The sequence below is a fragment of the Salvelinus namaycush genome, chromosome 24 (genome assembly GCF_016432855.1).
Source record: "Salvelinus namaycush isolate Seneca chromosome 24, SaNama_1.0, whole genome shotgun sequence".
Lineage (NCBI taxonomy): Eukaryota > Metazoa > Chordata > Actinopteri > Salmoniformes > Salmonidae > Salvelinus > Salvelinus namaycush.
Genome location: NC_052330.1, coordinates 32,612,648 through 32,640,147, shown reverse-complemented (window position 1 = coordinate 32,640,147; position 27,500 = coordinate 32,612,648). Strand labels below are relative to the sequence as shown.

Sequence of the window (27,500 nt, the reverse complement as noted above, 5' to 3'; positions counted from 1 at the left end):
AGTTTAAATTTGTAATTATTTTTATTTTACTAGGCAAGTCAGTTAAGAACAAATTCTTATTTTCAATGACGGCCTAGGAACAGTGGGTTAACTGCCTTGTTCAGGGGGCAGAACGACAGATTTTTACCTTGTCAGCTCGGGGATTCGATCTTGCAACCTTTCGGTTACAAGTCCAACGCTCTAACCTGCCGCCCAACTATGCTGTGATGTTTAACATACAACTTGCATCTGTCTAATTGAACAGAATCCACAGATTGTGAGTTGAAAATAAATACTTTAACTAAGAGTATTAGTAATTGACTGACCCGGTCTCTCCAGATCTCCTAACAGTACTATTTCTAGGGTCAATTTTAGATCAATGCTATGCATTTTCAGCCATTCCTGAACCTGAGACCAGAAACAGTCTACCTGAGGGCAATACCAAAATAAATGGTCTATTGATTCTGTATCCTCACAACAAAATCTGCAGAGCTTCGATGATTTTATGCCCCAAATATTCAACATTTTGTTGGTGGCAATAATTCTGTACAGTAAAAGCACAAAGTCTTGAATCTTGCGTTGTTTTATATATCAACTCATACACCCTGTTCCATGGAATCGGTAAATCAAAAATCTCTTCCCAACTATTTTGCAATCTGTATGGAACAGTAGTCAACATCCTGGTCCTCAAATGAAACTGGTATACTTTCCTATTTATGTCATTTTTACTCCTATGCCAGTTTTTATCTTATAGTTCCCTACCTCCTCCCGCTGCCACCTGCCTCCTGCCTCCTCCATTTTTGGGGTAATGCTGTAATCAATTGGTTGTAATCTTGGATTGAGCAGACCTTCCCGTACAATTCTGATAACTCCATGAAAAACAACTCTACCACTCCAATTTATTTTCAAATTTAATTTAAAAACAAAATACCCTTTTCAAACTTCCCATAAAACAGGTATTTTATCAACCAGTACATTTGAGTTCAACCATAATATTTGTTCTCTCTCTTCAGGGGGATGAAATTGTAACCAGCTCTGCAATGCTTGTTTGAAAAAGAGAGATACTTTGAAAAAGGTTTCATTTTCAATTAATCGAAAATGAGACATGGCAATCTGCACAAAGACAAAAAGGCCAGTTTTAAACAATGGATTTCCTTAGTAATCTACTTGAGAACCATTTTGGGTTCAGGTACAACTTTTGTATCAATTAGGCTTTTAGAGATAGGTTTATGGACTTTAAATTTAATCATCTCAACCCACCCAGTTCATATTCATTATATAGACAGGCATGCTTTATCGTGTCTGGTTTAGCATTCCAGATAAAAATACATATTTTTTGCTCATATGATTTGAAAAAGGAATCATAAAAAAAAAGTAAACGTTTTAATCGAACTTCCCACTAGTCTTTTTATGTCAGATGGCCGAGCACCATCGTCAGACAACTGATGTAAATATAATTTCTGGAAAAGGCTTCAAATAAAAAGGTTAAAATCCAGGTCATGCGACATGATACACCAATACACAGGGCCCTAAGTATAATACAAGCAGAAAGGGTAACTATTGTTGTGACTCACATGGCTTTTTGGCAGGAGGAGGAAGTGTCAGGCCTAGATAGGCCCCGTTCTCCGTGTCCCCCATTCTCCTCTTGTACTTCTGTCTTCCACCCCTCACACGATCCAGACGCACACCTGGAAATAAACACGGGACAACATTCCCAACAAACACCAGATTCATGATTTACGCAACAACAAAAAAATGACAAAGATGATAATATAATACACCAGATGAAGTGGTAGTATGTACACAGATCATCTTCTGTTGCGGTAGTTGGACTATATACTGTAATGTGTACTGATAAGTGTTATGTAGCTGTAAAGTCAAGCCTCTGAACCCATCAACGAGAGCTTTACAAAGCTCTGTCTGTCAATGTGTTTTTCCTTTGATGACGGCCAGCAGAGACCAGAGGGCTGCTTCCACTGAGCTGCATCGGTCAATGCACGGCAATCCTGTTCATCACTTCAATGGCTTCCTATCCTTCTTCTGTCCCTCTGTCAGCTAGATTGGGCCACCACCAATATTACTCACAAACTCAATACCACACACTCACTACATTACACACTCACTACTCACAAACTCACTGGGTCAGAATGAGTCAGAGTAATTTGGTGGGCATTGTTAAAATGGGTAATCGATCACATGATAGAGGTTAGTTATCTAGGTTTTGTACTCATTTGACTATTTTTTGAACGAGCCTGATAATATCCTGCATCTTGCAACAACAAAAAACACATCGTCTGAAGCTCTCCGTCTCCATCTCATCCAGAACCAGTCTAGCAGGAACCACACAGAGTCCTGGTAGGTTCCAGAACCAGTCTAGCAGGAACCACACCAGTGGTAGGTTCCAGAACCAGTCTAGCAGGAACCACACAGAGCCCCGGTAGGTTCCAGAACCAGTCTAGCAGGAACCACACAGAGTCCTGGTAGGTTCCAGAACCAGTCTAGCAGGAACCACACCAGTGGTAGGTTCCAGAACCAGTCTAGCAGGAACCACACAGAGTCCCGGTAGGTTCCAGAACCAGTCTAGCAGGAACCACACAGAGTCCCGGTAGGTTCCAGAACCAGTCTAGCAGGAACCACACAGAGTCCCGGTAGGTTCCAGAACCAGTCTAGCAGAAACCACACAGAGCCCCGGTAGGTTCCAGAACCAGTCTAGCAGGAACCACACAGAGTCCCGGTAGGTTCCAGAACCAGTCTAGCAGGAACCACACAGAGTCCCGGTAGGTTCCAGAACCAGTCTAGCAGGAACCACACAGAGTCCTGGTAGGTTCCAGAACCAGTCTAGCAGGAACCACACCAGTGGTAGGTTCCAGAACCAGTCTAGCAGGAACCACACCAGTGGTAGGTTCCAAAACCAGTCTAGCAGGAACCACACCAGTGGTAGGTTCCAAAACCAGTCTAGCAGGAACCACACCAGTGGTAGGTTCCAGAACCAGTCTAGCAGGAACCACACAGAGTCCTGGTAGGTTCCAGAACCATATATTTGGAACACTGTGGCTTTTGCATTATGATGCTTATGACACTACAACATTCTATGGCAGCCATGTTTGATCCCCATTAACATTACATAAAGAATACATTTTCAACAATGTTCTGTAACTGAATGTCTACAATTAGAACCATATTAAAAAAGATGGTTCAACTCTCTAAAGACATGGTTCTGGTAGGTATTACAGCCCATACAGTATGTGTCCTTACCTGGTGTTAAGACACAATTTGAAGAAGACAATTTGTCTTCATGAGTACATAGCTGAACAATAAAAAGGATAATGTCCATTTAACCCCCGACACTGATATACCGTAAGCTTAACGTTACCTGACACTTCAGAAAAAAAACATCTATTTTTCTTTACCAAGTAAACACGACAAGTTCATTTTTTAATTGTCGAAGTGCTATTTCTAACTACTGTTTTTTCTGACAAGCAATTTAGCTAAACTTAATAAAGTTTATAGTATTGTGATCGTTCAATTCTGTTTTTCATCACACAGGAGAACGAAAACACTGAATTAGTAAAACAAGTCAGCTGTACCTAGGATTATCTTGATAACTTTTTGTTCACTGGATACGGAGCAATGAATGCATTCCGTACTCTTCAATGTACGCAAGGTATAATACACCTTCCTTCTCACCTTAAACCTTCACAGACGGGCAGGGAAAACAGCTTTTAAGTGGCCAATACACATCAAATTAAGTTGTGGGATTTCTGTGACTTATGTATAAATTCTTTGATTCCCTTTTAGAAACAAAAAGGTTCGCGTTCCGTCTTTCAATTTCCTGATGACACCACCAACTATCCACTAACCTAATTACCCACGATTCTCCGGGGGTGGTGGGGGGGGGGGGGGGACCGGTTGGTTCTTCCCAGCAAACATTCTGTGCTGCCTGGAAGGTCTGGGCTAAATTGAGATCTACCCCCGCCGCCGGACTAATGGAGCGTTCCATTTGTACGTCTTAATCAATCAATAAGAATGGTAAATAGATGTCTCCTTCTTTCCTTCTTGTTCTTTGAAGAAGAGCTGTGTTGTTAATTAATAGGACTGGTAATGTCTTGGAGGTTTAAACAAACTGTTCTGAGCTGTGTTGTTAATTAATAGGACTGGTGATGTCTTGGAGGTTTAAACAAACTGTTCTGAGCTGTTGTTAATTAATAGGACTGGTAATGTCTTGGAGGTTTAAACAAACTGTTCTGAGCTGTGTTGTTAATTAATAGGACTGGTGATGTCTTGGAGGTTTAAACAAACTGTTCTGAGCTGTTGTTAATTAATAGGACTGGTAATATCTTGGAGTTTTAAACAAACTGTTCTGAGCTGTTGTTAATTAATAGGACTGGTGATGTCTTGGAGGTTTAAACAAACTGTTCTGAGCTGTTGTTAATTAATAGGACTGGTAATGTCTTGGAGTTTTAAACAAACTGTTCTGAGCTGTGTTGTTAATTAATAGGACTGGTAATGTCTTGGAGTTTTAAACAAACCGTTCTGAGCTGTTGTTAATTAGTAGTACTGGTGATGTCTGTTCAGAGCGCTCTTGTTTGCTCTATTACTCTAGCTAAATTGGGGTTGAGGTTTAATTTAGAAAAGTCTATTTCAGGACACTATCTGGGGTACTTTGCTAAATGACCACATCGTTATTGACCTATAAACTATTGAGTAAAAAGGGGTGCGGCCACTAGGGTTTAAATAAGGTCATTTCGTGGAACGATTAAAACAGAGGAGTGTATCTCGAAAAGTCAAGAGACTTGTGTTGCCAAGTTTATATTTTACCCTGTGAACCTGATAGGTACATATCTACAACCCCTTCACGCATGAATTCACACACACACACACACACACACACACACACACACACACACACACACACACACACACACACACACACACACACACACACACACACACACACACACACACACACACACACACACACACAGAGACAGACAGACAGACAGACAGACAGACAGACAGACAGACAGACAGACAGACAGACAGACAGACAGACAGACAGACAGACAGAAACAAACAAACATTATGTCCTCTATCATGTGATATGGTCCTGTACTGAGAACCTCTATCATGTGACAGGGTCCTGTACTGAGAACCTCTATCATGTGATATGGTCCTGTACTGAGAACCTCTATCATGTGACAGGGTCCTGTACTGAGAACCTCTATCATGTGATAGGGTCCTGTACTGAGAACCTCCTCAAACACACGCTCTGGGCCCAGTCAGAATCATGCAACAGGAACAGAAACGTCCAACAGGTCCATAACTAGTAGGCCCTGACAGGAATGAAGAGCTTGGCACTAACCACCTTCCGTTGGAGGCCAGAGAGAAGAGGAGAGAACAGGAGAGAGGAGAGAGTGTAGTCAAGTTGATGTGTGTGTGTGTATGTGTGTGTGTATGTGTGTGTGTGTGTGTGTGTGTATATGTGTGTGTGTGTGTGTGTGTGTGTATATGTGTGTGTGTGTGTGTGTGTGTGTGTATATGCGTGTGGAGTCTGATCGTAGTTTGGCTGGATTATGTCCTCTATCATGTGACAGGGTCCTGTACTGAGAACCTCTATCATGTGACAGGGTCCTGTACTGAGAACCTCTATCATGTGATATGGTCCTGTACTGAGAACCTCTATCATGTGACAGGGTCCTGTACTGAGAACCTCTATCATGTGATATGGTCCTGTACTGAGAACCTCTATCATGTGACAGGGTCCTGTACTGAGAACCTCTATCATGTGATATGGTCCTGTACTGAGAACCTCTATCATGTGACAGGGTCCTGTACTGAGAACCTCTATCATGTGATATGGTCCTGTACTGAGAACCTCTATCATGTCACAGGGTCCTGTACTGAGAACCTCTATCATGTGACAGGGTCCTGTACTGAGAACCTCTATCATGTGATATGGTCCTGTACTGAGAACCTCTATCATGTGACAGGGTCCTGTACTGAGAACCTCTATCATGTGATATGGTCCTGTACTGAGAACCTCTATCATGTGACAGGGTCCTGTACTGAGAACCTCTATCATGTGACAGGGTCCTGTACTGAGAACCTCTATCATGTGACAGGGTCCTGTACTGAGAACCTCTATCATGTGATATGGTCCTGTCTGAGAACCTCTATCATGTGACAGGGTCCTGTACTGAGAACCTCCTCTGTCATGTGACAGGGTTGAGAGGTGAGAGGGGAGGTGGGGATAGGAGGGAGTTGGGGGGAGGGGATAGGAGAGGGGAGAGAGGGGAGGTGGGGGTGAGAGGGGAAAGAGGGAAGGTGGGGGTGAGAGGGGAGGTGGGGATAGGAGGGAGTTGGGGGAAGGGAATAGGAGGGGGGTGAGAGGGGAGGTGGGGATAGGAGGGAGTTGGGGGGAGAGGATAGGATAGGAGGGGGGTGAGAGGGGAGGTGGGGATAGGAGGGAGTTGGGGGGAGAGGATAGGAGGGGGGTGAGAGGGGAGAGAGGGGAGGTGGGGTGAGAGGGGGAGAGAGGGGAGGTGAGGGTGAGAGGGGAGGTGGGGAGAAGAGGGTGAGAGAGGGGAGGTGGGGCTAGGATGGAGTTGGGGGGAGAGGATAGGATAGGAGGGGGGTGAGAGGGGAGGTGGGGATAGGAGGGAGTTGGGGGGAGAGGATAGGAGGGGGGTGAGAGGGGAGAGAGGGGAGGTGGGGTGAGAGGGGGAGAGAGGGGAGGTGAGGGTGAGAGGGGAGGTGGGGAGAAGAGGGTGAGAGAGGGGAGGTGGGGCTAGGATGGAGTTGGGGGGTGGGGATAGTAGGGGGGTGAGAGGGGAGATGGGGGAAGGTGGGAGGTGGGAGGGGCATAGCGATGAACTCAGCTAAGTCTATGTGTGTGGGTTCATATGGAACCATCTTTAGGTCATTTGTCCCCTGCCTTCCCTTTCAGCTCAAAACAATATGGACCCCGCTACCATGAAGTGCATTCTGTCAAACCAACTGTCTTACACACGTCCTGGCGGTGATACAAAGTGTGTGTGTGTGTGTGTGTGTGTGTGTGTGTGTGTGTGTGTGTGTGTGTGTGTGTGTGTGTGTGTGTGTGTGTGTGTGTGTGTGTGTGTGTGTGTGTGTGTGTGTGTGTATCGGAAAGGGCACTATTTTGAGTCTCTCACCTGTCAGGCTGCTGGGTGTACTTGTTTCTAGTGAATGTGTCAGAATGGGTGGGAAGGCTGGCAGTGCCAGGGGGAGCTTAGAGGAACCATTTTTAGCTGGGAGAAATCAGAGAGATGAGGAGTGCGGATCCCTCGCCATCCATCGCCCCGGCCTGCATGACGTGACAGTGAACGGCTTCGTTTCAAATGGGCCCTGCTCAAATGTAATGCATTATTATATAGGGAACAGGTTGTCATTATATCTGGAATAGGTTGTCATTATATAGGGAATAGGTTGTCATTATATCTGGAATAGGTTGTCATTATATAGGGAATAGGTTGTCATTATATCTGGAATAGGTTGTCATTATATAGGGAACAGGTTGTCATTATATCTGGAATAGGTTGTCATTATATAGGGAATAGGTTGTCATTATATCTGGAATAGGTTGTCATTATATAGGGAATAGGTTGTCATTATATCTGGAATAGGTTGTCATTATATAGGGAATAGGCTGTCATTATATCTGGAATAGGTTGTCATTATTTAGGGAATAGGTTGTCATTATATCTGGAATAGGTTGTCATTATATAGGGAACAGGTTGTCATTATATAGGGAACAGGTTGTCATTATATAGGGAATAGGTTGTCATTATATAGGGAATAGGTTGTCATTATATAGGGAATAGGTTGTCATTATATAGGGAACAGGTTGTCATTATATCTGGAATAGGTTGTCATTATATAGGGAATAGGTTGTCATTATATAGGGAATAGGTTGCCATTATATAGGGAATAGGTTGCCATTATATAGGGAATAGGTTGATATTATATAGGGAATAGGTTGTCATTATATCTGGAATAGGTTGTCATTATATAGGGAATAGGGTGTCATTATATAGGAAATAGGTTGCCATTATATCTGGAATAGGTTGTCATTATATAGGGAATAGGTTGCCATTATATCTGGAATAGGTTGTCATTATATAGGGAATAGGTTGCCATTATATCTGGAATAGGTTGTCATTATATAGGGAATAGGTTGTCATTATATCTGGAATAGGTTGTCATTATATAGGGAATAGGTTGTCATTATATCTGGAATAGGTTGTCATTATATAGGGAATAGGTTGTCATTATATCTGGAATAGGTTGTCATTATATAGGGAATAGGTTGCCATTTGTGACACAGACCCACTACCCTGTCAACATCAGATCAACCTAAGCATGTGACAGCATCTGTTTAATCACAGGGGGCTGGAGGGAGGGGAGGTGAGCGAGGGACAGGATGGCCTCCCACCTGCTTCCCCAAACGGACAAGACAAAGCCAGAGTTGTTCTCCCACGACGGTTCAGACACCCTTGTTATACACTTTAGGCCCCACTCTCCATGTCCAGAAAGAGTATTACCATGTGTGTGTTAAAGCTAGATCTGTGGTGCTCACACTGCCAGGGTGTGTGTGTGTGTGTGTGTGTGTGTGTGTGTGTGTGTGTGTGTGTGTGTGTGTGTGTGTGTGTGTGTGTGTGTGTGTGTGTGTGTGTGTGTGTGTGTGTGTGTGTGTGTGTGTGTGTGTGTGTGTGTGTGTAAAGGGGTCAACACCTCCCTAAATCCCAGTCTTCAGAGGAACACATGTTAGCTGCTGTGTCTGATCTATCACCTGTCAGTGCAGTGAGGACAGGCCCAACCAGGCTGTGTGTGTGTGTGTGTGTGTGTGTGTGTGTGTGTGTGTGTGTGTGTGTGTGTGTGTGTGTGTGTGTGTGTGTGTGTGTGTGTGTGTGTGTGTGTGTGTGTGTGTGTGTGTGTGTGTGTGTGTGACAGGCCAAGTTCATGGTCGTTCAACACCCCTAAAGGCCACATAGATGCTGACCACTGTGCTGACGGACAGGCAGGTCTGTCTGTCCGTCCGTCCGTCTGTCGACCAACGAGGAGTAATAGCCTCGTCTGGGTTTTTTCACCCTCCTGCTATGAGTGTGCAGCTGTGAGTCGGAGCTTACAAGCTAACTCTAAACTGCTTTTTATCTTGCTATTAAAAAAATGTATTTCAGTGATCAGGCTAAAGTAAAGGAAGATACCAACGTAGCTTGTTATCAGGAAGTGGGATTCAGAAACGTCTGGGTGGATGCAGAGTATGAGACAGCATCAATGATTCTACAGCACATGATCTCACTGTATTGGTTCATCTATCGATCAGGAACAGGCTTGACAGAGTCTGGATATTGGATATTACTTTAATAACCTTCTGTGTTTATGGCTGGAGGGAGAGAAAGAAAGAGAGGGAGGGAGAGAGAGAGAGATGGGGAGAGAGAGAAATAGAGAGATACAGCGAGACGAATAGAGAGATAGAGAGGACGAGGGGTGGGGAGAGAGAGAAATAGAGAGATAGAGAGAGTGAGGGGTGGGGAGAGAGAGAAATAGAGAGATAGAGCGAGACGAATAGAGAGATAGAGAGGGCGAGGGGTGGGGAGAGAGAGAAATAGAGAGATAGAGAGAGTGAGGGGTGGGGAGAGAGAGAAATAGAGAGATAGAGCGAGACGAATAGAGAGATAGAGAGAGTGAGGGGTGGGGAGAATAAGGCCCCAATGTTACTCCCTGTTCATGTCTGCTTACAACAGACTAGGCTGATTCTTATCTGTGGTCCAGGAGGAGGGCGAGATTAGTCATTATAGGGTTTAGGGTGTAGAGTGTAGTCTGCCTAGATTAATTCATGAATTTGTAAGAAAATACTCAGAGAAACACTGCAAGAACAAGATATATTACATCAGTGACAGAATTAGCCAGTTGAGAGATCAATGAGATGGACCAGTTGACCACACGCTAAAGGACATTGTCTTGACAAAAAATACCGACAGGTAACTGCCAAAATAAAGGAAACACTTGATGAAATGAGGGATGCAAAGTATATTGAAAGCAGGTGCTTCCACAGAGGTCTGGTTCCTGAGTTAATTAAGCAATTAACATCCCATCTTGCTTAGGTGATACGATTCTGACAAAATCTACAGATAGCTGGTCTCCTGGTAGCTACAAGTAGCCGGTCTCCTGGTAGCTACAGATAGCTGGTCTCCTGGTAGCTACAGATAGCTGGTCTCCTGGTAGTAACAGATAGCCGGTCTCCTGGTAGCTACAAATAGCTGGTCTCCTGGTAGCTACAGATAGCTGGTCTCCTGGTAGTACAGATAGCTGGTCTCCTGGTAGCTACAGATAGCTGGTCTCCTGGTAGTACAGATAGCTGGTCTCCTGGTAGCTACAGATAGCTGGTCTCCTGGTAGCTACAGATAGCTGGTCTCCTGGTAGTACAGATAGCCGGTCTCCTGGTAGTACAGATAGCCGGTCTCCTGGTAGTACAGATAGCTGGTCTCCTGGTAGTACAGATAGCTGGTCTCCTGTTAGCTACAGATAGCTGGTCTCCTGGTAGTACATATAGCTGGTCTCCTGTTAGCTACAGGGAGCTGGTCTCCTGGTAGTACAGATAGCTGGTCTCCTGGTAGCTACAAATAGCCGGTCTCCTGGTAGCTACAGATAGCCGGTCTCCTGGTAGTACAGATAGCCGGTCTCATGGTAGCTACAGATAGCCGGTCTCCTGGTAGCTACAGATAGCTGGTCTCCTGGTAGCTACAAATAGCTGGTCTCCTGGTAGTACAGATAGCCAGTCTCCTGGTAGTACAGAGAGCTGGTCTCCTGGTAGCTACAGAGAGCTGGTCTCCTGGTAGCTACAGATAGCCGGTCTCCTGGTAGTACAGATAGCTGGTCTCCTGGTAGTACAGATAGCTGGTCTCCTGGTAGCTACAGATAGCCGGTCTCCTGGTAGCTACAGATAGCTGGTCTCCTTGTAGCTACAAATAGCTGGTCTCCTGGTAGTACAGAGAGCTGGTCTCCTGGTAGCTACAGATAGCCGGTCTCCTGGTAGCTACAAATAGCCGGTCACCTTTTAGTACAGATAGCCGGTCTCCTGGTAGCTACAGATAGCCGGTCTCCTGGTAGCTACAAATAGCCGGTCTCCTCGTAGCTACAAATAGCCGGTCACCTTTTAGTACAGATAGCCGGTCTCCTGGTAGCTACAGATAGCCGGTCTCCTGGTAGCTACAGATAGCCGGTCTCCTGGTAGTACAGATAGCCGGTCTCCTGGTAGCTACAGATAGCCGGTCTCCTGGTAGTACAGATAGCCGGTCTCCTGGTAGCTACAGATAGCTGGTCTCCTGGTAGTACAGATAGCTGGTCTCCTGGTAGCTACAGATAGCTGGTCTCCTGGTAGTACAGATAGCTGGTCTCCTGGTAGCTACAGATAGCTGGTCTCCTGGTAGTACAGATGGCTGGTCTCCTGGTAGCTACAGATAGCTGGTCTCCTGGTAGTACAGATAGCTGGTCTCCTGGTAGCTACAGATAGCTGGTCTCCTGGTAGCTACAGATAGCTGGTCTCCTGGTAGTACAGATAGCTGGTCTCCTGGTAGCTACAGATAGCTGGTCTCCTGGTAGCTACAGATAGCTGGTCTCCCGGTAGCTACAGATAGCTGGTCTCCTGGTAGTACAGATAGCCCGGTTCTCCTGGTAGTACAGATAGCTGGTCTCCTGGTAGCTACAGATAGCTGGTCTCCTGGTAGTACAGATAGCTGGTCTCCTGGTAGCTACAGATAGCTGGTCTCCTGGTAGCTACAGATAGCTGGTCTCCTGTTAGCTACATATAGCTGGTCTCCTGGTAGCCACAGATAGCTGGTCTCCTGGTAGCTACAGATAGCCGGTCTCCTGGTAGTACAGATAGCTGGTCTCCTGGTAGCTACAGATAGCTGGTCTCCTGGTAGTACATATAGCTGGTCTCCTGGTAGCTACAGATAGCCGGTCTCCTGGTAGTACAGATAGCTGGTCTCCTGGTAGTACAGATAGCTGGTCTCCTGGTAGCTACAGATAGCTGGTCTCCTGGTAGCTACAGATAGCTGGTCTCCTGGTAGCAACAGATAGCTGGTCTCCTGGTAGCTACAGATAGCTGGTCTCCTGGTAGCTACAGATAGCTGGTCTCCTGGTAGTACAGATAGCTGGTCTCCTGGTAGGTACAGATAGCTGGTCTCCTGGTAGAACAGATAGGTGGTCTCCTGGTAGCTACAGATAGCTGGTCTCCTGGTAGCTACAGATAGCCGGTCTTCTGGTAGTACAGATAGCTGGTCTCCTGGTAGCTACAGATAGCTGGTCTCCTGGTAGCAACAGATAGCTGGTCTCCTGGTAGCTACAGATAGCTGGTCTCCTGGTAGCTACAGATAGCCAGTCTCCTGGTAATACAGATAGCTGGTCTCCTGGTAGTACAGATAGCTGGTCTCCTGGTATTACAGATAGCTGGTCTCCTGGTAGCTACAGATAGCTGGTTTCCTGGTAGTACAGATAGCTGGTCTCCTGGTAGCTACAGATAGCTGGTCTCCTGGTAGTACATATAGCTGGTCTCCTGGTAGTACAGATAGCTGGTCTCCTGGTAGCTACAGATAGCTGGTCTCCTGGTAGTACAGATAGCTGGTCTCCTGGTAGCTACAGATAGCTGGTCTCCTGGTAGCTACAGATAGCTGGTCTCCTGTTAGCTACAGATAGCTGGTCTCCTGGTAGCCACAGATAGCTGGTCTCCTGGTAGCTACAGATAGCCGGTCTCCTGGTAGTACAGATAGCTGGTCTCCTGGTAGCTACAGATAGCTGGTCTCCTGGTAGTACATATAGCTGGTCTCCTGGTAGCTACAGATAGCCGGTCTCCTGGTAGTACAGATAGCTGGTCTCCTGGTAGCTACAGATAGCTGGTCTCCTGGTAGCTACAGATAGCTGGTCTCCTGGTAGCAACAGATAGCTGGTCTCCTGGTAGATACAGATAGCTGGTCTCCTGGTAGCTACAGATAGCTGGTCTCCTGGTAGTACAGATAGCTGGTCTCTTGGTAGCTACAGATAGCTGGTCTCCTGGTAGAACAGATAGGTGGTCTCCTGGTAGCTACAGATAGCTGGTCTCCTGGTAGCTACAGATAGCCGGTCTCCTGGTAGTACAGATAGCTGGTCTCCTGGTAGCTACAGATAGCCGGTCTTCTGGTAGTACAGATAGCTGGTCTCCTGGTAGCTACAGATAGCTGGTCTCCTGGTAGTACATATAGCTGGTCTCCTGGTAGTACAGATAGCTGGTCTCCTGGTAGCTACAGATAGCTGGTCTCCTGGTAGTACAGATAGCTGGTCTCCTGGTAGCTACAGATAGCTGGTCTCCTGGTAGCTACAGATAGCTGGTCTCCTGTTAGCTACAGATAGCTGGTCTCCTGGTAGCCACAGATAGCTGGTCTCCTGGTAGCTACAGATAGCCGGTCTCCTGGTAGTACAGATAGCTGGTCTCCTGGTAGCTACAGATAGCTGGTCTCCTGGTAGTACATATAGCTGGTCTCCTGGTAGCTACAGATAGCCGGTCTCCTGGTAGTACAGATAGCTGGTCTCCTGGTAGTACAGATAGCTGGTCTCCTGGTAGCTACAGATAGCTGGTCTCCTGGTAGCTACAGATAGCTGGTCTCCTGGTAGCAACAGATAGCTGGTCTCCTGGTAGATACAGATAGCTGGTCTCCTGGTAGCTACAGATAGCTGGTCTCCTGGTAGTACAGATAGCTGGTCTCTTGGTAGCTACAGATAGCTGGTCTCCTGGTAGAACAGATAGGTGGTCTCCTGGTAGCTACAGATAGCTGGTCTCCTGGTAGCTACAGATAGCCGGTCTCCTGGTAGTACAGATAGCTGGTCTCCTGGTAGCTACAGATAGCTGGTCTCCTGGTAGCAACAGATAGCTGGTCTCCTGGTAGCTACAGATAGCTGGTCTCCTGGTAGCTACAGATAGCCAGTCTCCTGGTAATACAGATAGCTGGTCTCCTGGTAGTACAGATAGCTGGTCTCCTGGTATTACAGATAGCTGGTCTCCTGGTAGCTACAGATAGCTGGTCTCCTGGTAGTACAGATAGCTGGTCTCCTGGTAGCTACAGATAGCTGGTCTCCTGGTAGTACATATAGCTGGTCTCCTGGTAGCAACAGATAGCTGGTCTCCTGGTAGCTACAGATAGCTGGTCTCCTGGTAGCTACAGATAGCTGGTCTCCTGGTAGCTACAGATAGCTGGTCTCCTGGTAGCTACAGATAGCTGGTCTCCTGGTAGCTACAGATAGCCGGTCTCCTCGTAGTACAGATAGCTGGTCTCCTGGTAGCTACAGATAGCTGGTCTCCTGGTAGCCACAGATAGCTGGTCTCCTGGTAGCTACAGATAGCTGGTCTCCTGGTAGTACAGATAGCCGGTCTCCTGGTAGTACAGATAGCCGGTCTCCTGGTAGCTACAGATAGCTTGTCTCCTGGTAATACAGATAGCTGGCCGCCTGGCACTACCTCCTTGCAAGTTATAATTAAGTGACATATTTTCCATTGAGTCCTGTGACCTTTTACCAGACTGAACTCTAGTGAACAAGGGAAGGACTGGAACCAGACATCGGCCCGGGCATTTCTTACTCTCCGGCCCATTTCTTTCCTAGAGACCCCCACACAGGCCCATTTTCCCACCTAGAGGCCCCCAATATAAGCCAAATAATGGTAATTTGTGCATAACCACCAAGTTAGGCAGGCCCCCGGGCGTTAAGAATAGACCAGCCCATCTGGCATTTGCCCGAAATGCCTTGGCCAGTCATCTCACAGACCTGTCTGTCCAGACCAGTGACCGCAAACGGAACAAGGCTACTGTTTACGGAAAACATGTTCCCGAGAAACAATTTCAATTGGACGATTTGAATGAACATTCCAAAATGTTACAGTGAAACCTCAAACAGATTATTTTTATAAGGATTATTGTGACTTTTCAGCCCCCCCCCCCCCCCAAAAAAAAATCTAGTTGCAAATTACTTTGCTATGCCTAGTACTAATAGAAAGCCTACATGGCCAAAGGATTATTTATGGTGACAGTTAGACCCAAAACAGACGCACACTACCTTCTCAGACTGTCAGCTTACACATTTAAAATGTTAGCCAACGTTCAAAAACTATTTCCCTTGTTTAACACACCTCAGGTCTGGCAACGCTCTGTCTGGCCCGCTACAGAAGCAGCCTGATTTTCTAAGAAACTCGTAATCTGTAATGTCCTCCATCCTCCATCGTCCTCATTGATTTTGTCCTCATGCGCAACACACACACACGTACAAGGTCGCACAAAACTATACACCCTTTCCTCACACACACACACACACACACACACACACACACACACACACACACACACACACACACACACACACACACACACACACACACACACACACACACACACACACACACACACACACACACACACACACTCCTCATCAATTGAGCCCTGCATTTATTTACTGATTTTGATGAGGTTTAATAACAATCTCAGAGGATAGACACCACCCCCTGGTACCGACCACTAACCACTACTGTTGGAGACACCACCCCCTGGTACCGACCACTAACCACTACTGTTGGAGACACTACCCCCTGGTACTGACCACTAACCACTACTGTTGGAGACACCACCCCCTGGTACTGACCACTAACCACTACTGTTGGAGACACCACCCCCTGGTACCGACCACTAACCACTACTGTTGGAGACACCACCCCCTGGTACTGACCACTAACCACTACTGTTGGAGACACCACCCCCTGGTACCGACCACTAAGCACTACTGTTGGAGACACCACCCCCTGGTACCGACCACTAACCACTACTGTTGGAGACACCACCCCCTGGTACCGACCACTAACCACTACTGTTGGAGACACCACCCCCTGGTACTGACCACTAACCACTACTGTTGGAGACACCACCCCCTGGTACTGACCACTAACCACTACTGTTGGAGACACCACCCCCTGGTACCGACCACTAACCACTACTGTTGGAGACACCACCCCCTGGCACTGACCACTAACCACTACTGTTGGAGACACCACCCCCTGGTACTGACCACTAACCACTACTGTTGGAGACACTAACCCCTGGTACTGACCACTAACCACTACTGTTGGAGACACCACCCCCTGGTACTGACCACTAACCACTACTGTTGGAGACACTAACCCCTGGTACCGACCACTAACCACTACTGTTGGAGACACCACCCCCTGGTACTGACCACTAACCACTACTGTTGGAGACACCACCCCCTGGTACCGACCACTAACCACTACTGTTGGAGACACCACCCCCTGGTACCGACCACTAACCACTACTGTTGGAGACACCACCCCCTGGTACTGACCACTAACCACTACTGTTGGAGACACCACCCCCTGGTACCGACCACTAACCACTACTGTTGGAGACACCACCCCCTGGTACCGACCACTAACCACTACTGTTGGAGACACCACCCCCTGGTATTGACCACTAACTACTACTGTTGGAGACACCACCCCCTGGTCCGGGCAGAACGAGGTGTGTGTGTGTGTGTGTGTGTGTGTGTGTGTGTGTGTGTGTGTGTGTGTGTGTGTGTGTGTGTGTGTGTGTGTGTGTGTGTGTGTGTGTGTGTGTGTGTTTCTCCCTCTGCTCTCTGCCTTTCACTTCCTCTCAATACGTGGGCTTCATTCAAGTCAGTCAAGAGGTTTAAGGTTTCCTAGAATGCTAGAACCCAAGCACCCTGACCCTTTAAAAATCAGATCCCCTGCTTAGCTTAGAGCAGAAGCTTATACCAACCTCTTGGTGGAAATATATTAAATACATTTATAAAACGTTGATATCTTTTCTCATACGTTCTCTCGTCACCTTGGAGGACTCACGGTCAGTGTTGGGGAATCTACTCCGAAAATGTAGTTTATCAAGCTACCAATTATTTCACCCCGAACGTAATTAAGCTACACTAAAGCTACCCTTAAGAAAAATATTGTTTACTTAAATTAACTAAAGTTAGTTTGATAAAGTAGGTCACTACACGCAAACAAACAATTTTTCATATGTAAATCTGAAATGTCATAGACTACAAATTGCAAGAAAAGATCACCTGGGGTCATTACGTTAACAACAGGTGTAATTTAACCTATTGAATTAGGCAGGTCTGATGCAGAAGAAGGAAGGAAATGATTGGCTACTTCACCTGTATTTTATTTTTGTAAATAAAGTTGTGTGTAGTTCCAGTAGTCAGCTACACAGATTTGAATTACCACCAAGCTACTGCTAATATAGTTAAATTACTAGTTGAACTATATATAGTTCACTACTCCCCAACACTACACATGGTATTCAGAGCGATATTGTGTCACAGGGTTATTAACAGGGCTGGGGTTGTGTTGTTACATAACTGTAACGAGTGAGCTGAGAGTCTGGAAGCAAGTTCAGGGAGTGTTTTAATCAAATTAAATAATAAACACGTAACACAAACAGCTCACCGACATGAAAACAGAGTCAATAACACCTGAGGAAAGAACCAAGGGGAGGGACAGATATAGGGAAGATAATCAAGGAGGTGATGGAGTCCAGGTGAGGGACAGATACAGGGAAGATAATCAAGGAGGTGATGGAGACCAGGTGAGGGACAGATACAGAGAAGATAATCAAGGAGGTGATGGAGTCCAGGTGAGGGACAGATACAGGGAAGATAATCAAGGAGGTGATGGAGTCCAGGTGAGGGACAGATATAGGGAAGATAATCAAGGAGGTGATGGAGTCCAGGTGAGGGACAGATACAGGGAAGATAATCAAGGAGGTGATGGAGTCCAGGTGAGGGACAGATACAGGGAAGATAATCAAGGAGGTGATGGAGTCCAGGTGAGGGACAGATACAGGGAAGATAATCAAGGAGGTGATGGAGACCAGATGAGGGACAGATACAGGGAAGATAATCAAGGAGGTGATGGAGTCCAGGTGAGGGACAGATACAGGGAAGATAATCAAGGAGGTGATGGAGTCCAGGTGAGGGACAGATATAGGGAAGATAATCAAGGAGGTGATGGAGTCCAGGTGAGGGACAGATACAGGGAAGATAATCAAGGAGGTGATGGAGTCCAGGTGAGGGACAGATACAGGGAAGATAATCAAGGAGGTGATGGAGTCCAGGTGAGGGACAGATACAGAGAAGATAATCAAGGAGGTGATGGAGTCCAGGTGAGGGACAGATACAGGGAAGATAATCAAGGAGGTGATGGAGTCCAGGTGAGGGACAGATACAGGGAAGATAATCAAGGAGGTGATGGAGTCCAGGTGAGGGACAGATATAGGGAAGATAATCAAGGAGGTGATGGAGTCCAGGTGAGGGACAGATACAGGGAAGATAATCAAGGAGGTGATGGAGTCCAGGTGAGGGACAGATACAGGGAAGATAATCAAGGAGGTGATGGAGTCCAGGTGAGGGACAGATACAGGGAAGATAATCAAGGAGGTGATGGAGTCCAGGTGAGGGACAGATACAGGGAAGATAATCAAGGAGGTGATGGAGTCCAGGTGAGGGACAGATACAGGGAAGATAATCAAGGAGGTGATGGAGTCCAGGTGAGGGACAGATACAGGGAAGATAATCAAGGAGGTGATGGAGTCCAGGTGAGGGACAGATATAGGGAAGATAATCAAGGAGGTGATGGAGTCCAGGTGAGGGACAGATACAGGGAAGATAATCAAGGAGGTGATGGAGTCCAGGTGAGGGACAGATACAGGGAAGATAATCAAGGAGGTGATGGAGTCCAGGTGAGGGACAGATACAGGGAAGATAATCAAGGAGGTGATGGAGTCCAGGTGAGGGACAGATACAGGGAAGATAATCAAGGAGGTGATGGAGACCAGGTGAGGGACAGATACAGGGAAGATAATCAAGGAGGTGATGGAGTCCAGGTGAGTGTCATGAGGCGCTGGTGCGCTTGACGATGGTGACAGGTGTGCGGGATAATCATCAGCCTGATGACCTAGAGGCCGGAGAGGGAGTATACGTGACAATTAACGGCTAGAAGGAAGGTTTATTATTACAAACCGCTGATAGAAGTTGCAGGGGGTGCTGAGATGTTGGCCGGGGTAGGGGTAGCCAGGTGGAAAGCATGGCCAGCCGTAGGGAAATGCTTATTGAAATTATCGATTATCGTAGATTTATCGGCAGTGACAATGTTTCCTATCCTCAGTGCAGTGGGCAGCTGGGAGGAGGTGCTCTTATTCTCCATGGACTTTACAGTGTCCCAAAACTTTTTGGAATTAGTGCTACGGGATGCAAATTTCTGTTTGAAAAAGCTAGCCTTAGCTTTCCTAACTGACTGAGTATATTGGTTCCTGAATGAACTATCATGGTCCAAACACACCAAGACATTTGTGAAGAGGGCACGACAACAACTTTTCCCACTCCGGAGACTGAAAAGATTTGGCATGGCGCCCCAGATCCTCAAAATGTTCTACAGCTTCACCATCGAGAGCATCCTGACCGGTTGCATCACCGCCTGGTATGACAACTGCTCTGCATCTGACCGTAAGGCGCTAGAGAGGGTTATGCGTACGGCCCAGTACATCACTGGGGCCAAGATTCCTGCCATCCAGGACCTATATACTAGGCGATGTCAGAGGAAGACCCCAATCATCTGCGCGATCCACAAGGGTACGACAGCCCAAACACACAGCGCAGGTACTCACACGCACCAACGGACATTGTAACAATAATGGACAGACAACGGAAACCAAAGGGCACATTTATCCATGGGAATAGGGGACAGGTGTGTGTGATGAAAGTTCCGGAGGGATCCGTGATAAGGGTGATCACACAGTTGTCCAGAACAGCTGGTGCTCTCATGCATGCTTCAGTGTTGCTTGCCTCGAAGCAAACATAAAAGGCATTTAGCTAGTCTTGTAGGCTTCCAAAGGGCACATTTATACTAATCAGTGGGAATAGGGGACAGGTGTGTGTGATGAAAGTTCCCGGAGGGATCCGTGACAGGTACCCCTAGTAGTGAGAGGCAGCCGGGCCGAGGCAGAGGCAGCCGGGCCGAGGCAGAGGCACACTCTTATTGCCTGCATCGAGGGGTTAGTCCGACCTGCTATAGACAGTACATGCTGATTCTCCCCATCAGCACTCGCTAATCACATGAGGTTAATTTCTGAGCTTCATTTGTTCTGGCCCGCGGTTAAAGCTACGGCTGGCCATTGCTTTTTTGTTGGGATGGAGGGATGGAGACAGACTGGTGAAAGAAAAATGAGAGCGGGTAGATAGATGGAAACCGGTGAGGTGGTTGGGGTTATACATAGGGTGGTTATGACAGAACAATAGCGTATCTGTGGAAGGCCTAGTTAATTTTTTGATTAAAGGTGGGTTATATGCCTAATGATGGACACACAGCTATGTTGTTAAAGGTGGGTTATATGCCTACTGATGGACACACAGCTATGTTGTTAAAGGTGGGTTATATGCCTACTGATGGACACACAGCTATGTTGTTAAAGGTGGGTTATATGCCTACTGATGGACACACAGCTATGTTGTTAAAGGTGGGTTATATGCCTACTGATGGACACACAGCTATGTTGTTAAAGGTGGGTTATATGCCTACTGATGGACACACAGCTATGTTGTTAAAGGTGGATTATAGGCTTATTGATGGACACACAGCTATGTTGTTAAAGGTGGGTTATATGCCTAATGATGGACACACAGCTATGTTGTTAAAGGTGGGTTATAGGCTTATTGATGGAGGGCTACCAATAACTTGACACATGATCTGGCTCCACATAACTAGACAGTATTTAACTGTCTGTCTGTCTGTCGGCTGGTTGGCTGGTGTCATGACATGTGGATCTGGAAAGTGTTCATGGTGGTGTATATTTAAAGTGACTGTGATGTGGTTTATTGTTTGGGGGCGGTGCCTGAAATGGCAGCCTGTTCCCTAAATAGTGCACTACTTTAGACCATATGGAGCCCTATGAAGCCCTATGGAGCCCTATGAAGCCCTATGGAGCCCCATAGAGCCCTATGAAGCCCTATGGAGCCCTATGAAGCCCTATGGAGCCCTATGGAGACCTGTGGAGCCCTATGGAGCCCTATAGAGCCATATGAAGCCATATGGAGCCCTATGAAGACCTGTGGAGCCCTATGGAGCCCTATAGAGCCATATGAAGCCATATGGAGGCATATGAAGACCTGTGGAGCCCTATGGAGCCCTATAGAGCCATATGAAGCCCTATGGAGCCCTATGAAGCCCTATGGAGTCATATGAATCCCAATGGAGCCCTATGAAGCCCTATGGTGCCCTATGGAGCCCTATGAAGCCCTATGAAGCCCTATGGAGCCCTATGAAGCCATATGGAGCCCTATAGAGCCATATGAAGCCCTTTGGAGTCCTATGAAGACCTGTGGAGCCCTATGGAGCCATAGGGTGCCATTTGAGACACAACCAGGATTTGTTCTTCACACAACTGAGTGTTACAGAGAAATTCGAAATAAACTACCCAAATTAGCTTTTCATATTAAACCATATACAGTATGACAGTAGTATTGAAAACTTGTGTTGAGTTGAATTACAGCCACAAGTGCCGCATGTCCACATACTTTTACCGGTCAACTTTATGTGTAAACCCATAACACTTCCAGGGAAACTGTAATAGGAAAGGACTAAGTTACCCTGCCACCTAAAACAAATCTATTGACAACATTTCCCCCCTGTATTTCCATTGGCCCTTCACTGCAGTAGCAACAACACAAGCAGGAAGTGACTTGGGATGTTCGGAAAGCATTTAGTGGATCAATAAGCTGGGAGAGAGCAGAGATAGAGAGGGAGAGAGAGAGAGAGAGAGAGAGAGAGAGAGAGAGAGAGAGAGAGAGAGAGAGAGAGAGAGAGAGAGAGAGAGAGAGAACGGACAGAGAGAGGGAGAGAGAGAGACAGCGAGAGAGAGAGAGAGAGAGAGAGAGAGAGAGAGAGAGAGAGAGAGAGAGAGAGAGAGAGAGAGAGAGACAGCGAGAGAGAGAGAGAGAGAGAGAGAGAGAGAGGGAGAGAGAGAGAGAGAGAGAGAGAGAGAGAGAGAGAGAGAGAGAGAGAGAGAGAGAGAGAGAGAGAGAGAGAGACAGAGAAAGACAGAGAGACAGAGAGAAAGACAGAGAGAGAGAGACAGAGAGAGAGAGACAGAGAAAGACAGAGAGAGACAGAGAGAGACAGAGACGGAGAGACAGAGAGAGACAGAGAGAGAGACAGAGAGACAAATGGGATGTGGACTCACCCTCTTTGAGCATGCCTACTTTGAGACACTTCATGAAGCGACAGGCCTGGCAGGACTTGCGTCTCCTCTTGGTGATCTCACACTCGTTTGTTGCCGGACAGCTGTACTCTATGTTCCCTGGGGAAGAAGGAGAGGATAGACAAGACCATGGATAACCCTCGGAGATCATTCTGTTCTTCTAAACTATTTATTTGATCCCCTCATATCCTGCTGCATCAGTCTCTCATATCCTGCTGCATCAGTCTCTCATATCCCGCTGCATCAGTCTCTCATATCCTGCTGCATCAGTCTCTCATATCCTGCTGCATCAGTCTCTCATATCCTGCTGCATCAGTCTCTCATATCTTGCTGCATTAGTCTCTCATATCCTGCTGCATCAGTCTCTCATATCCCGCTGCATCAGTCTCTCATATCTTGCTGCATCAGTCTCTCATATCCCGCTGCATCAGTCTCTCATATCTTGCTGCATCAGTCTCTCATATCCCGCTGCATCAGTCTCTCATATCCCGCTGCATCAGTCTCTCATATCTTGCTGCATCAGTCTTTCATATCCTGCTGCATCAGTCTCTCATATCTTGCTGCATCAGTCTCTCATATCCTGCTGCATCAGTCTCTCATATCCCGCTGCATCAGTCTCTCATATCTTGCTGCATCAGTCTTTCATATCCTGCTGCATCAGTCTCTCATATCCTGCTGCATTAGTCTCTCATATCCCGCTGCATCAGTCTTTCATATCCTGCTGCATCAGTCTCTCATATCCTGCTGCATTAGTCTCTCATATCCCGCTGTGTTAGTCTCTCATATCCTGCTGCATCAGTCTCTCATATCCCGCTGCATCAGTCTCTCATATCCTGCTGCATCAGTCTCTCATATCCTGCTGCATCAGTCTCTCATATCTTGCTGCATCAGTCTTTCATATCCTGCTGCATCAGTCTCTCATATCCTGCTGCATCAGTCTCTCATATCCCGCTGCATCAGTCTCTCATATCTTGCTGCATCAGTCTTTCATATCCTGCTGCATCAGTCTCTCATATCCTGCTGCATCAGTCTCTCATATTCTGCTGCATCAGTCTCTCATATCCCGCTGCATCAGTCTCTCATATCTTGCTGCATCAGTCTTTCATATCCTGCTGCATCAGTCTCTCATATCCCGCTGCATCAGTCTCTCATATCTTGCTGCATCAGTCTTTCATATCCTGCTGCATCAGTCTCTCATATCCTGCTGCATTAGTCTCTCATATCCCGCTGTGTTAGTCTCTCATATCCTGCTTCATCAGTCTCTCATATCCTGCTGCATCAGTCTCTCATATCCTGCTGCATCAGTCTCTCATATCCTGCTGCATCAGTCTCTCATATCCTGCTGCATCAGTCTCTCATAACCTGCTGTATTTGTCTCTCATATCCTGCTGCATCAGTCTCTCATATCCTGCTGCATCAGTCTCTCATATCCTGCTGCATCAGTCTCTCATATCCTGCTGCATCAGTCTCTCATATCCTGCTGCATCAGTCTCTCATATCCCGCTGCACCAATCTCTCATATCCCGCTGCATCAGTCTTTCATATCCTGCTGCATCAGTCTCTCATATCCTGCTGCATCAGTCACTCATAATTCCATCCTCAATCCCTGTCTCTACATTATTGACTTGAACCTTCCTGTCTCTACATTATTGACTTGAACCTTCCTGTCTCTACATTATTGACTTGAACCTTCCTGTCTCTACATTATTGACTTGAACCTTCCTGTCTCTACATTATTGACTTGAACCTTCCTGTCTCTACAGTATTGACTTGAACCTTCCTGTCTCTACAGTATTGACTTGAACCTTCCTGTCTCTACATTATTGACTTGAACCTTCCTGTCTCTACAGTATTGACTTATACCTTCCTGTCTCTACATTATTGACTTGAACCTTCCTGTCTCTACAGTATTGACTTGAACCTTCCTGTCTCTACATTATTGACTTGAACCTTCCTGTCTCTACAGTATTGACTTGAACCTTCCTGTCTCTACATTATTGACTTGAACCTTCCTGTCTCTACATTATTGACTTGAACCTTCCTGTCTCTACAGTATTGACTTGAACCTTCCTGTCTCTACAGTATTGACTTGAACCTTCCTGTCTCTACATTATTGACTTGAACCTTCCTGTCTCTACAGTATTGACTTATACCTTCCTGTCTCTACATTATTGACTTGAACCTTCCTGTCTCTACATTATTGACTTGAACCTTCCTGTCTCTACATTATTGACTTGAACCTTCCTGTCTCTACATTATTGACTTGAACCTTCCTGTCTCTACATTATTGACTTGAACCTTCCTGTCTCTACAGTATTGACTTGAACCTTCCTGTCTCTACAGTATTGACTTGAACCTTCCTGTCTCTACAGTATTGACTTGAACCTTCCTGTCTCTACAGTATTGACTTGAACCTTCCTGTCTCTACATTATTGACTTGAACCTTCCTGTCTCTACATTATTGACTTGAACCTTCCTGTCTCTACAGTATTGACTTGAACCTTCCTGTCTCTACAGTATTGACTTGAACCTTCCTGTCTCTACATTATTGACTTGAACCTTCCTGTCTCTACATTATTGACTTGAACCTTCCTGTCTCTACATTATTGACTTGAACCTTCCTGTCTCTACATTATTGACTTGAACCTTCCTGTCTCTACAGTATTGACTTGAACCTTCCTGTCTCTACAGTATTGACTTGAACCTTCCTGTCTCTACAGTATTGACTTATACCTTCCTGTCTCTACAGTATTGACTTGAACCTTCCTGTCTCTACAGTATTGACTTGAACCTTCCTGTCTCTACAGTATTGACTTGAACCTTCCTGTCTCTACAGTATTGACTTGAACCTTCCTGTCTCTACAGTATTGACTTGAACCTTCCTGTCTCTACAGTATTGACCTGAACCTTCCTGTCTCTACAGTATTGACTTGAACCTTCCTGTCTCTACAGTATTGACTTATACCTTCCTGTCTCTACATTATTGACTTGAACCTTCCTGTCTCTCCTCCTCGACCACTTCTCCTTAACATTTTCTGACCGGCAAGGTACTGACACACACAAACACACGCACAGACGCACACATGCACACACGTACACCCCTGTACCAAGGTGACCTAAAATGACAAACTCCTGAAGGAGAGAAGAGGGTAGTGGCATTTTGATGGGATATGTAAAAAGCTCCTCCATCCCTCCATCCCCCCTCCATCCCTCCATCACTATCCCTCCATCCCCATCCCTCCATCCCTTCCTCCACCATCCCTCCATCCCTCCATCCCCCATCCCTCCATCCCCCATCCCTCCATCCCCCCATCCCTTCATCCCTCCATCCTCCATCCCTTCATCCCTCCATCCCCATCCCTCCATCCTCCATCCCCCCTCCATCCCTCCATCCCCCATCCATCCCTCCATCCCCCCATCCCTCCATCCCCCATCCATCCCTCCATCCTGCCCTCTTCCATCCTTTTGCCCTTCCTTCACTTCGATTTTCAGATAAATGAGCTTCATTAATGCAAAGGAGCAGACTTTCCACTACGACTTCTTCTACCCATCCCATACCCGGGTTCAAGTAATACTTGAGATCATTTCATATACTGTAGCTGTGTTTCATTCAATTTTCTGTCGCAATGCATATGAACAGTTCCAACAGTGCAAACCCCTCTCACCTGGCACTCCAGGCAAGCTAAAACAAACCCCGCCCACCTGGCACTCCAGGCAAGCTAAAACAAACCCCGCCCACCTGGCACTCCAGGCATGCTAAAACAAACCCCGCCCACCTGGCACTAAAGGCATGCTAAAACAAACCCCGCCCACCTGGCACTCCAGGCAAGCTAAAACAAACCCCGCCCACCTGGCACTCCAGGCATGCTAAAACAAACCCCGCCCACCTGGCACTCCAGGCATGCTAAAACAAACCCCTCCCACCTGGCACTCCAGGCATGCTAAAACAAACCCCTCCCACCTGGCACTCCAGGCAAGCTAAAACAAACCCCTCCCACCTGGCACTCCAGGCAAGCTAAAACAAACCCCACCTGGCACTCCAGGCATGCTAAAACAAACCCCTCCCACCTGGCACTCCAGGCAAGCTAAAACAAACCCCGCCCACCTGGCACTCCAGGCAAGCTAAAACAAACCCCTCCCACCTGGCACTCCAGGCATGCTAAAACAAACCCCTCCCACCTGGCACTCCAGGCAAGCTAAAACAAACCCCTCCCACCTGGCACTCCAGGCAAGCTAAAACAAACCCCGCCCACCTGGCACTCCAGGCAAGCTAAAACAAACCCCTCCCACCTGGCACTCCAGGCAAGCTAAAACAAACCCCGCCCACCTGGCACTCCAGGCAAGCTAAAACAAACTCCGCCCACCTGGCACTCCAGGCATGCTAAAACAAACCCCGCCCACCTGGCACTCCAGGCAAGCTAAAACAAACCCCGCCCACCTGGCACTCCAGGCAAGCTAAAACAAACCCCGCCCACCTGGCACTCCAGGCATGCTGAAACAAACCCCTCCCACCTGGCACTCCAGGCATGCTAAAACAAACCCCTCCCACCTGGCACTCCAGGCATACTAAAACAAACCCCTCCCACCTGGCACTCCAGGCAAGCTAAAACAAACCCCTCCCACCTGGCACTCCAGGCATGCTAAAACAAACCCCTCCCACCTGGCACTCCAGGCATGCTGAAACAAACCCCTCCCACCTGGCACTCCAGGCATGCTGAAACAAACCCCTCCCACCTGGCACTCCAGGCATACTAAAACAAACCCCTCCCACCTGGCACTCCAGGCATGCTGAAACAAACCCTCCCACCTGGCACTCCAGGCATGCTGAAACAAACCCCTCCCACCTGGCACTCCAGGCATGCTGAAACAAATCCCTCCCACCTGGCCCCCCAGGCATGCTAAAACAAATCCCTCCCACCTGGCACTCCAGGCATGCTGAAACAAACTCCGCCCACCTGGCACTCCAGGCATGCTAAAACAAACCCCTCCCACCTGGCTCTCCATGCATGCTAAAACAAACCCCGCCCACCCTGGCAATAGTATTTGAACCCAGGTCTGAAAGACCAGACATAGACACAGACCAGACCAGACCTGACCTGACCCAGACCAGACCCAGACCAGACCCAGACCAGACCCAGACCAGACCCAGACCAGACCTGAACTGACCCAGACCAGACCCAGACCAGACCCAGACCCAGACCA

General features: G+C 47.1%; 1 protein-coding gene across 1 annotated transcript in view; it reads right to left on the bottom strand.

Moving 5' to 3' along the window:
* LOC120019541 (steroid hormone receptor ERR2-like) overlaps window positions 1–27,500 on the bottom strand; it is a 60,226-nt gene that overhangs the window by 23,341 nt on the left and 9,385 nt on the right. The window contains exons 2-3 of the mRNA XM_038962839.1: window positions 22,281–22,397; window positions 1,554–1,667 (exon numbers count right to left, since the gene is read on the bottom strand). Coding sequence (XP_038818767.1) covers window positions 1,554–1,667; window positions 22,281–22,397 — 231 coding nt within the window. The remainder of the gene's footprint in view (window positions 1–1,553; window positions 1,668–22,280; window positions 22,398–27,500) is intronic.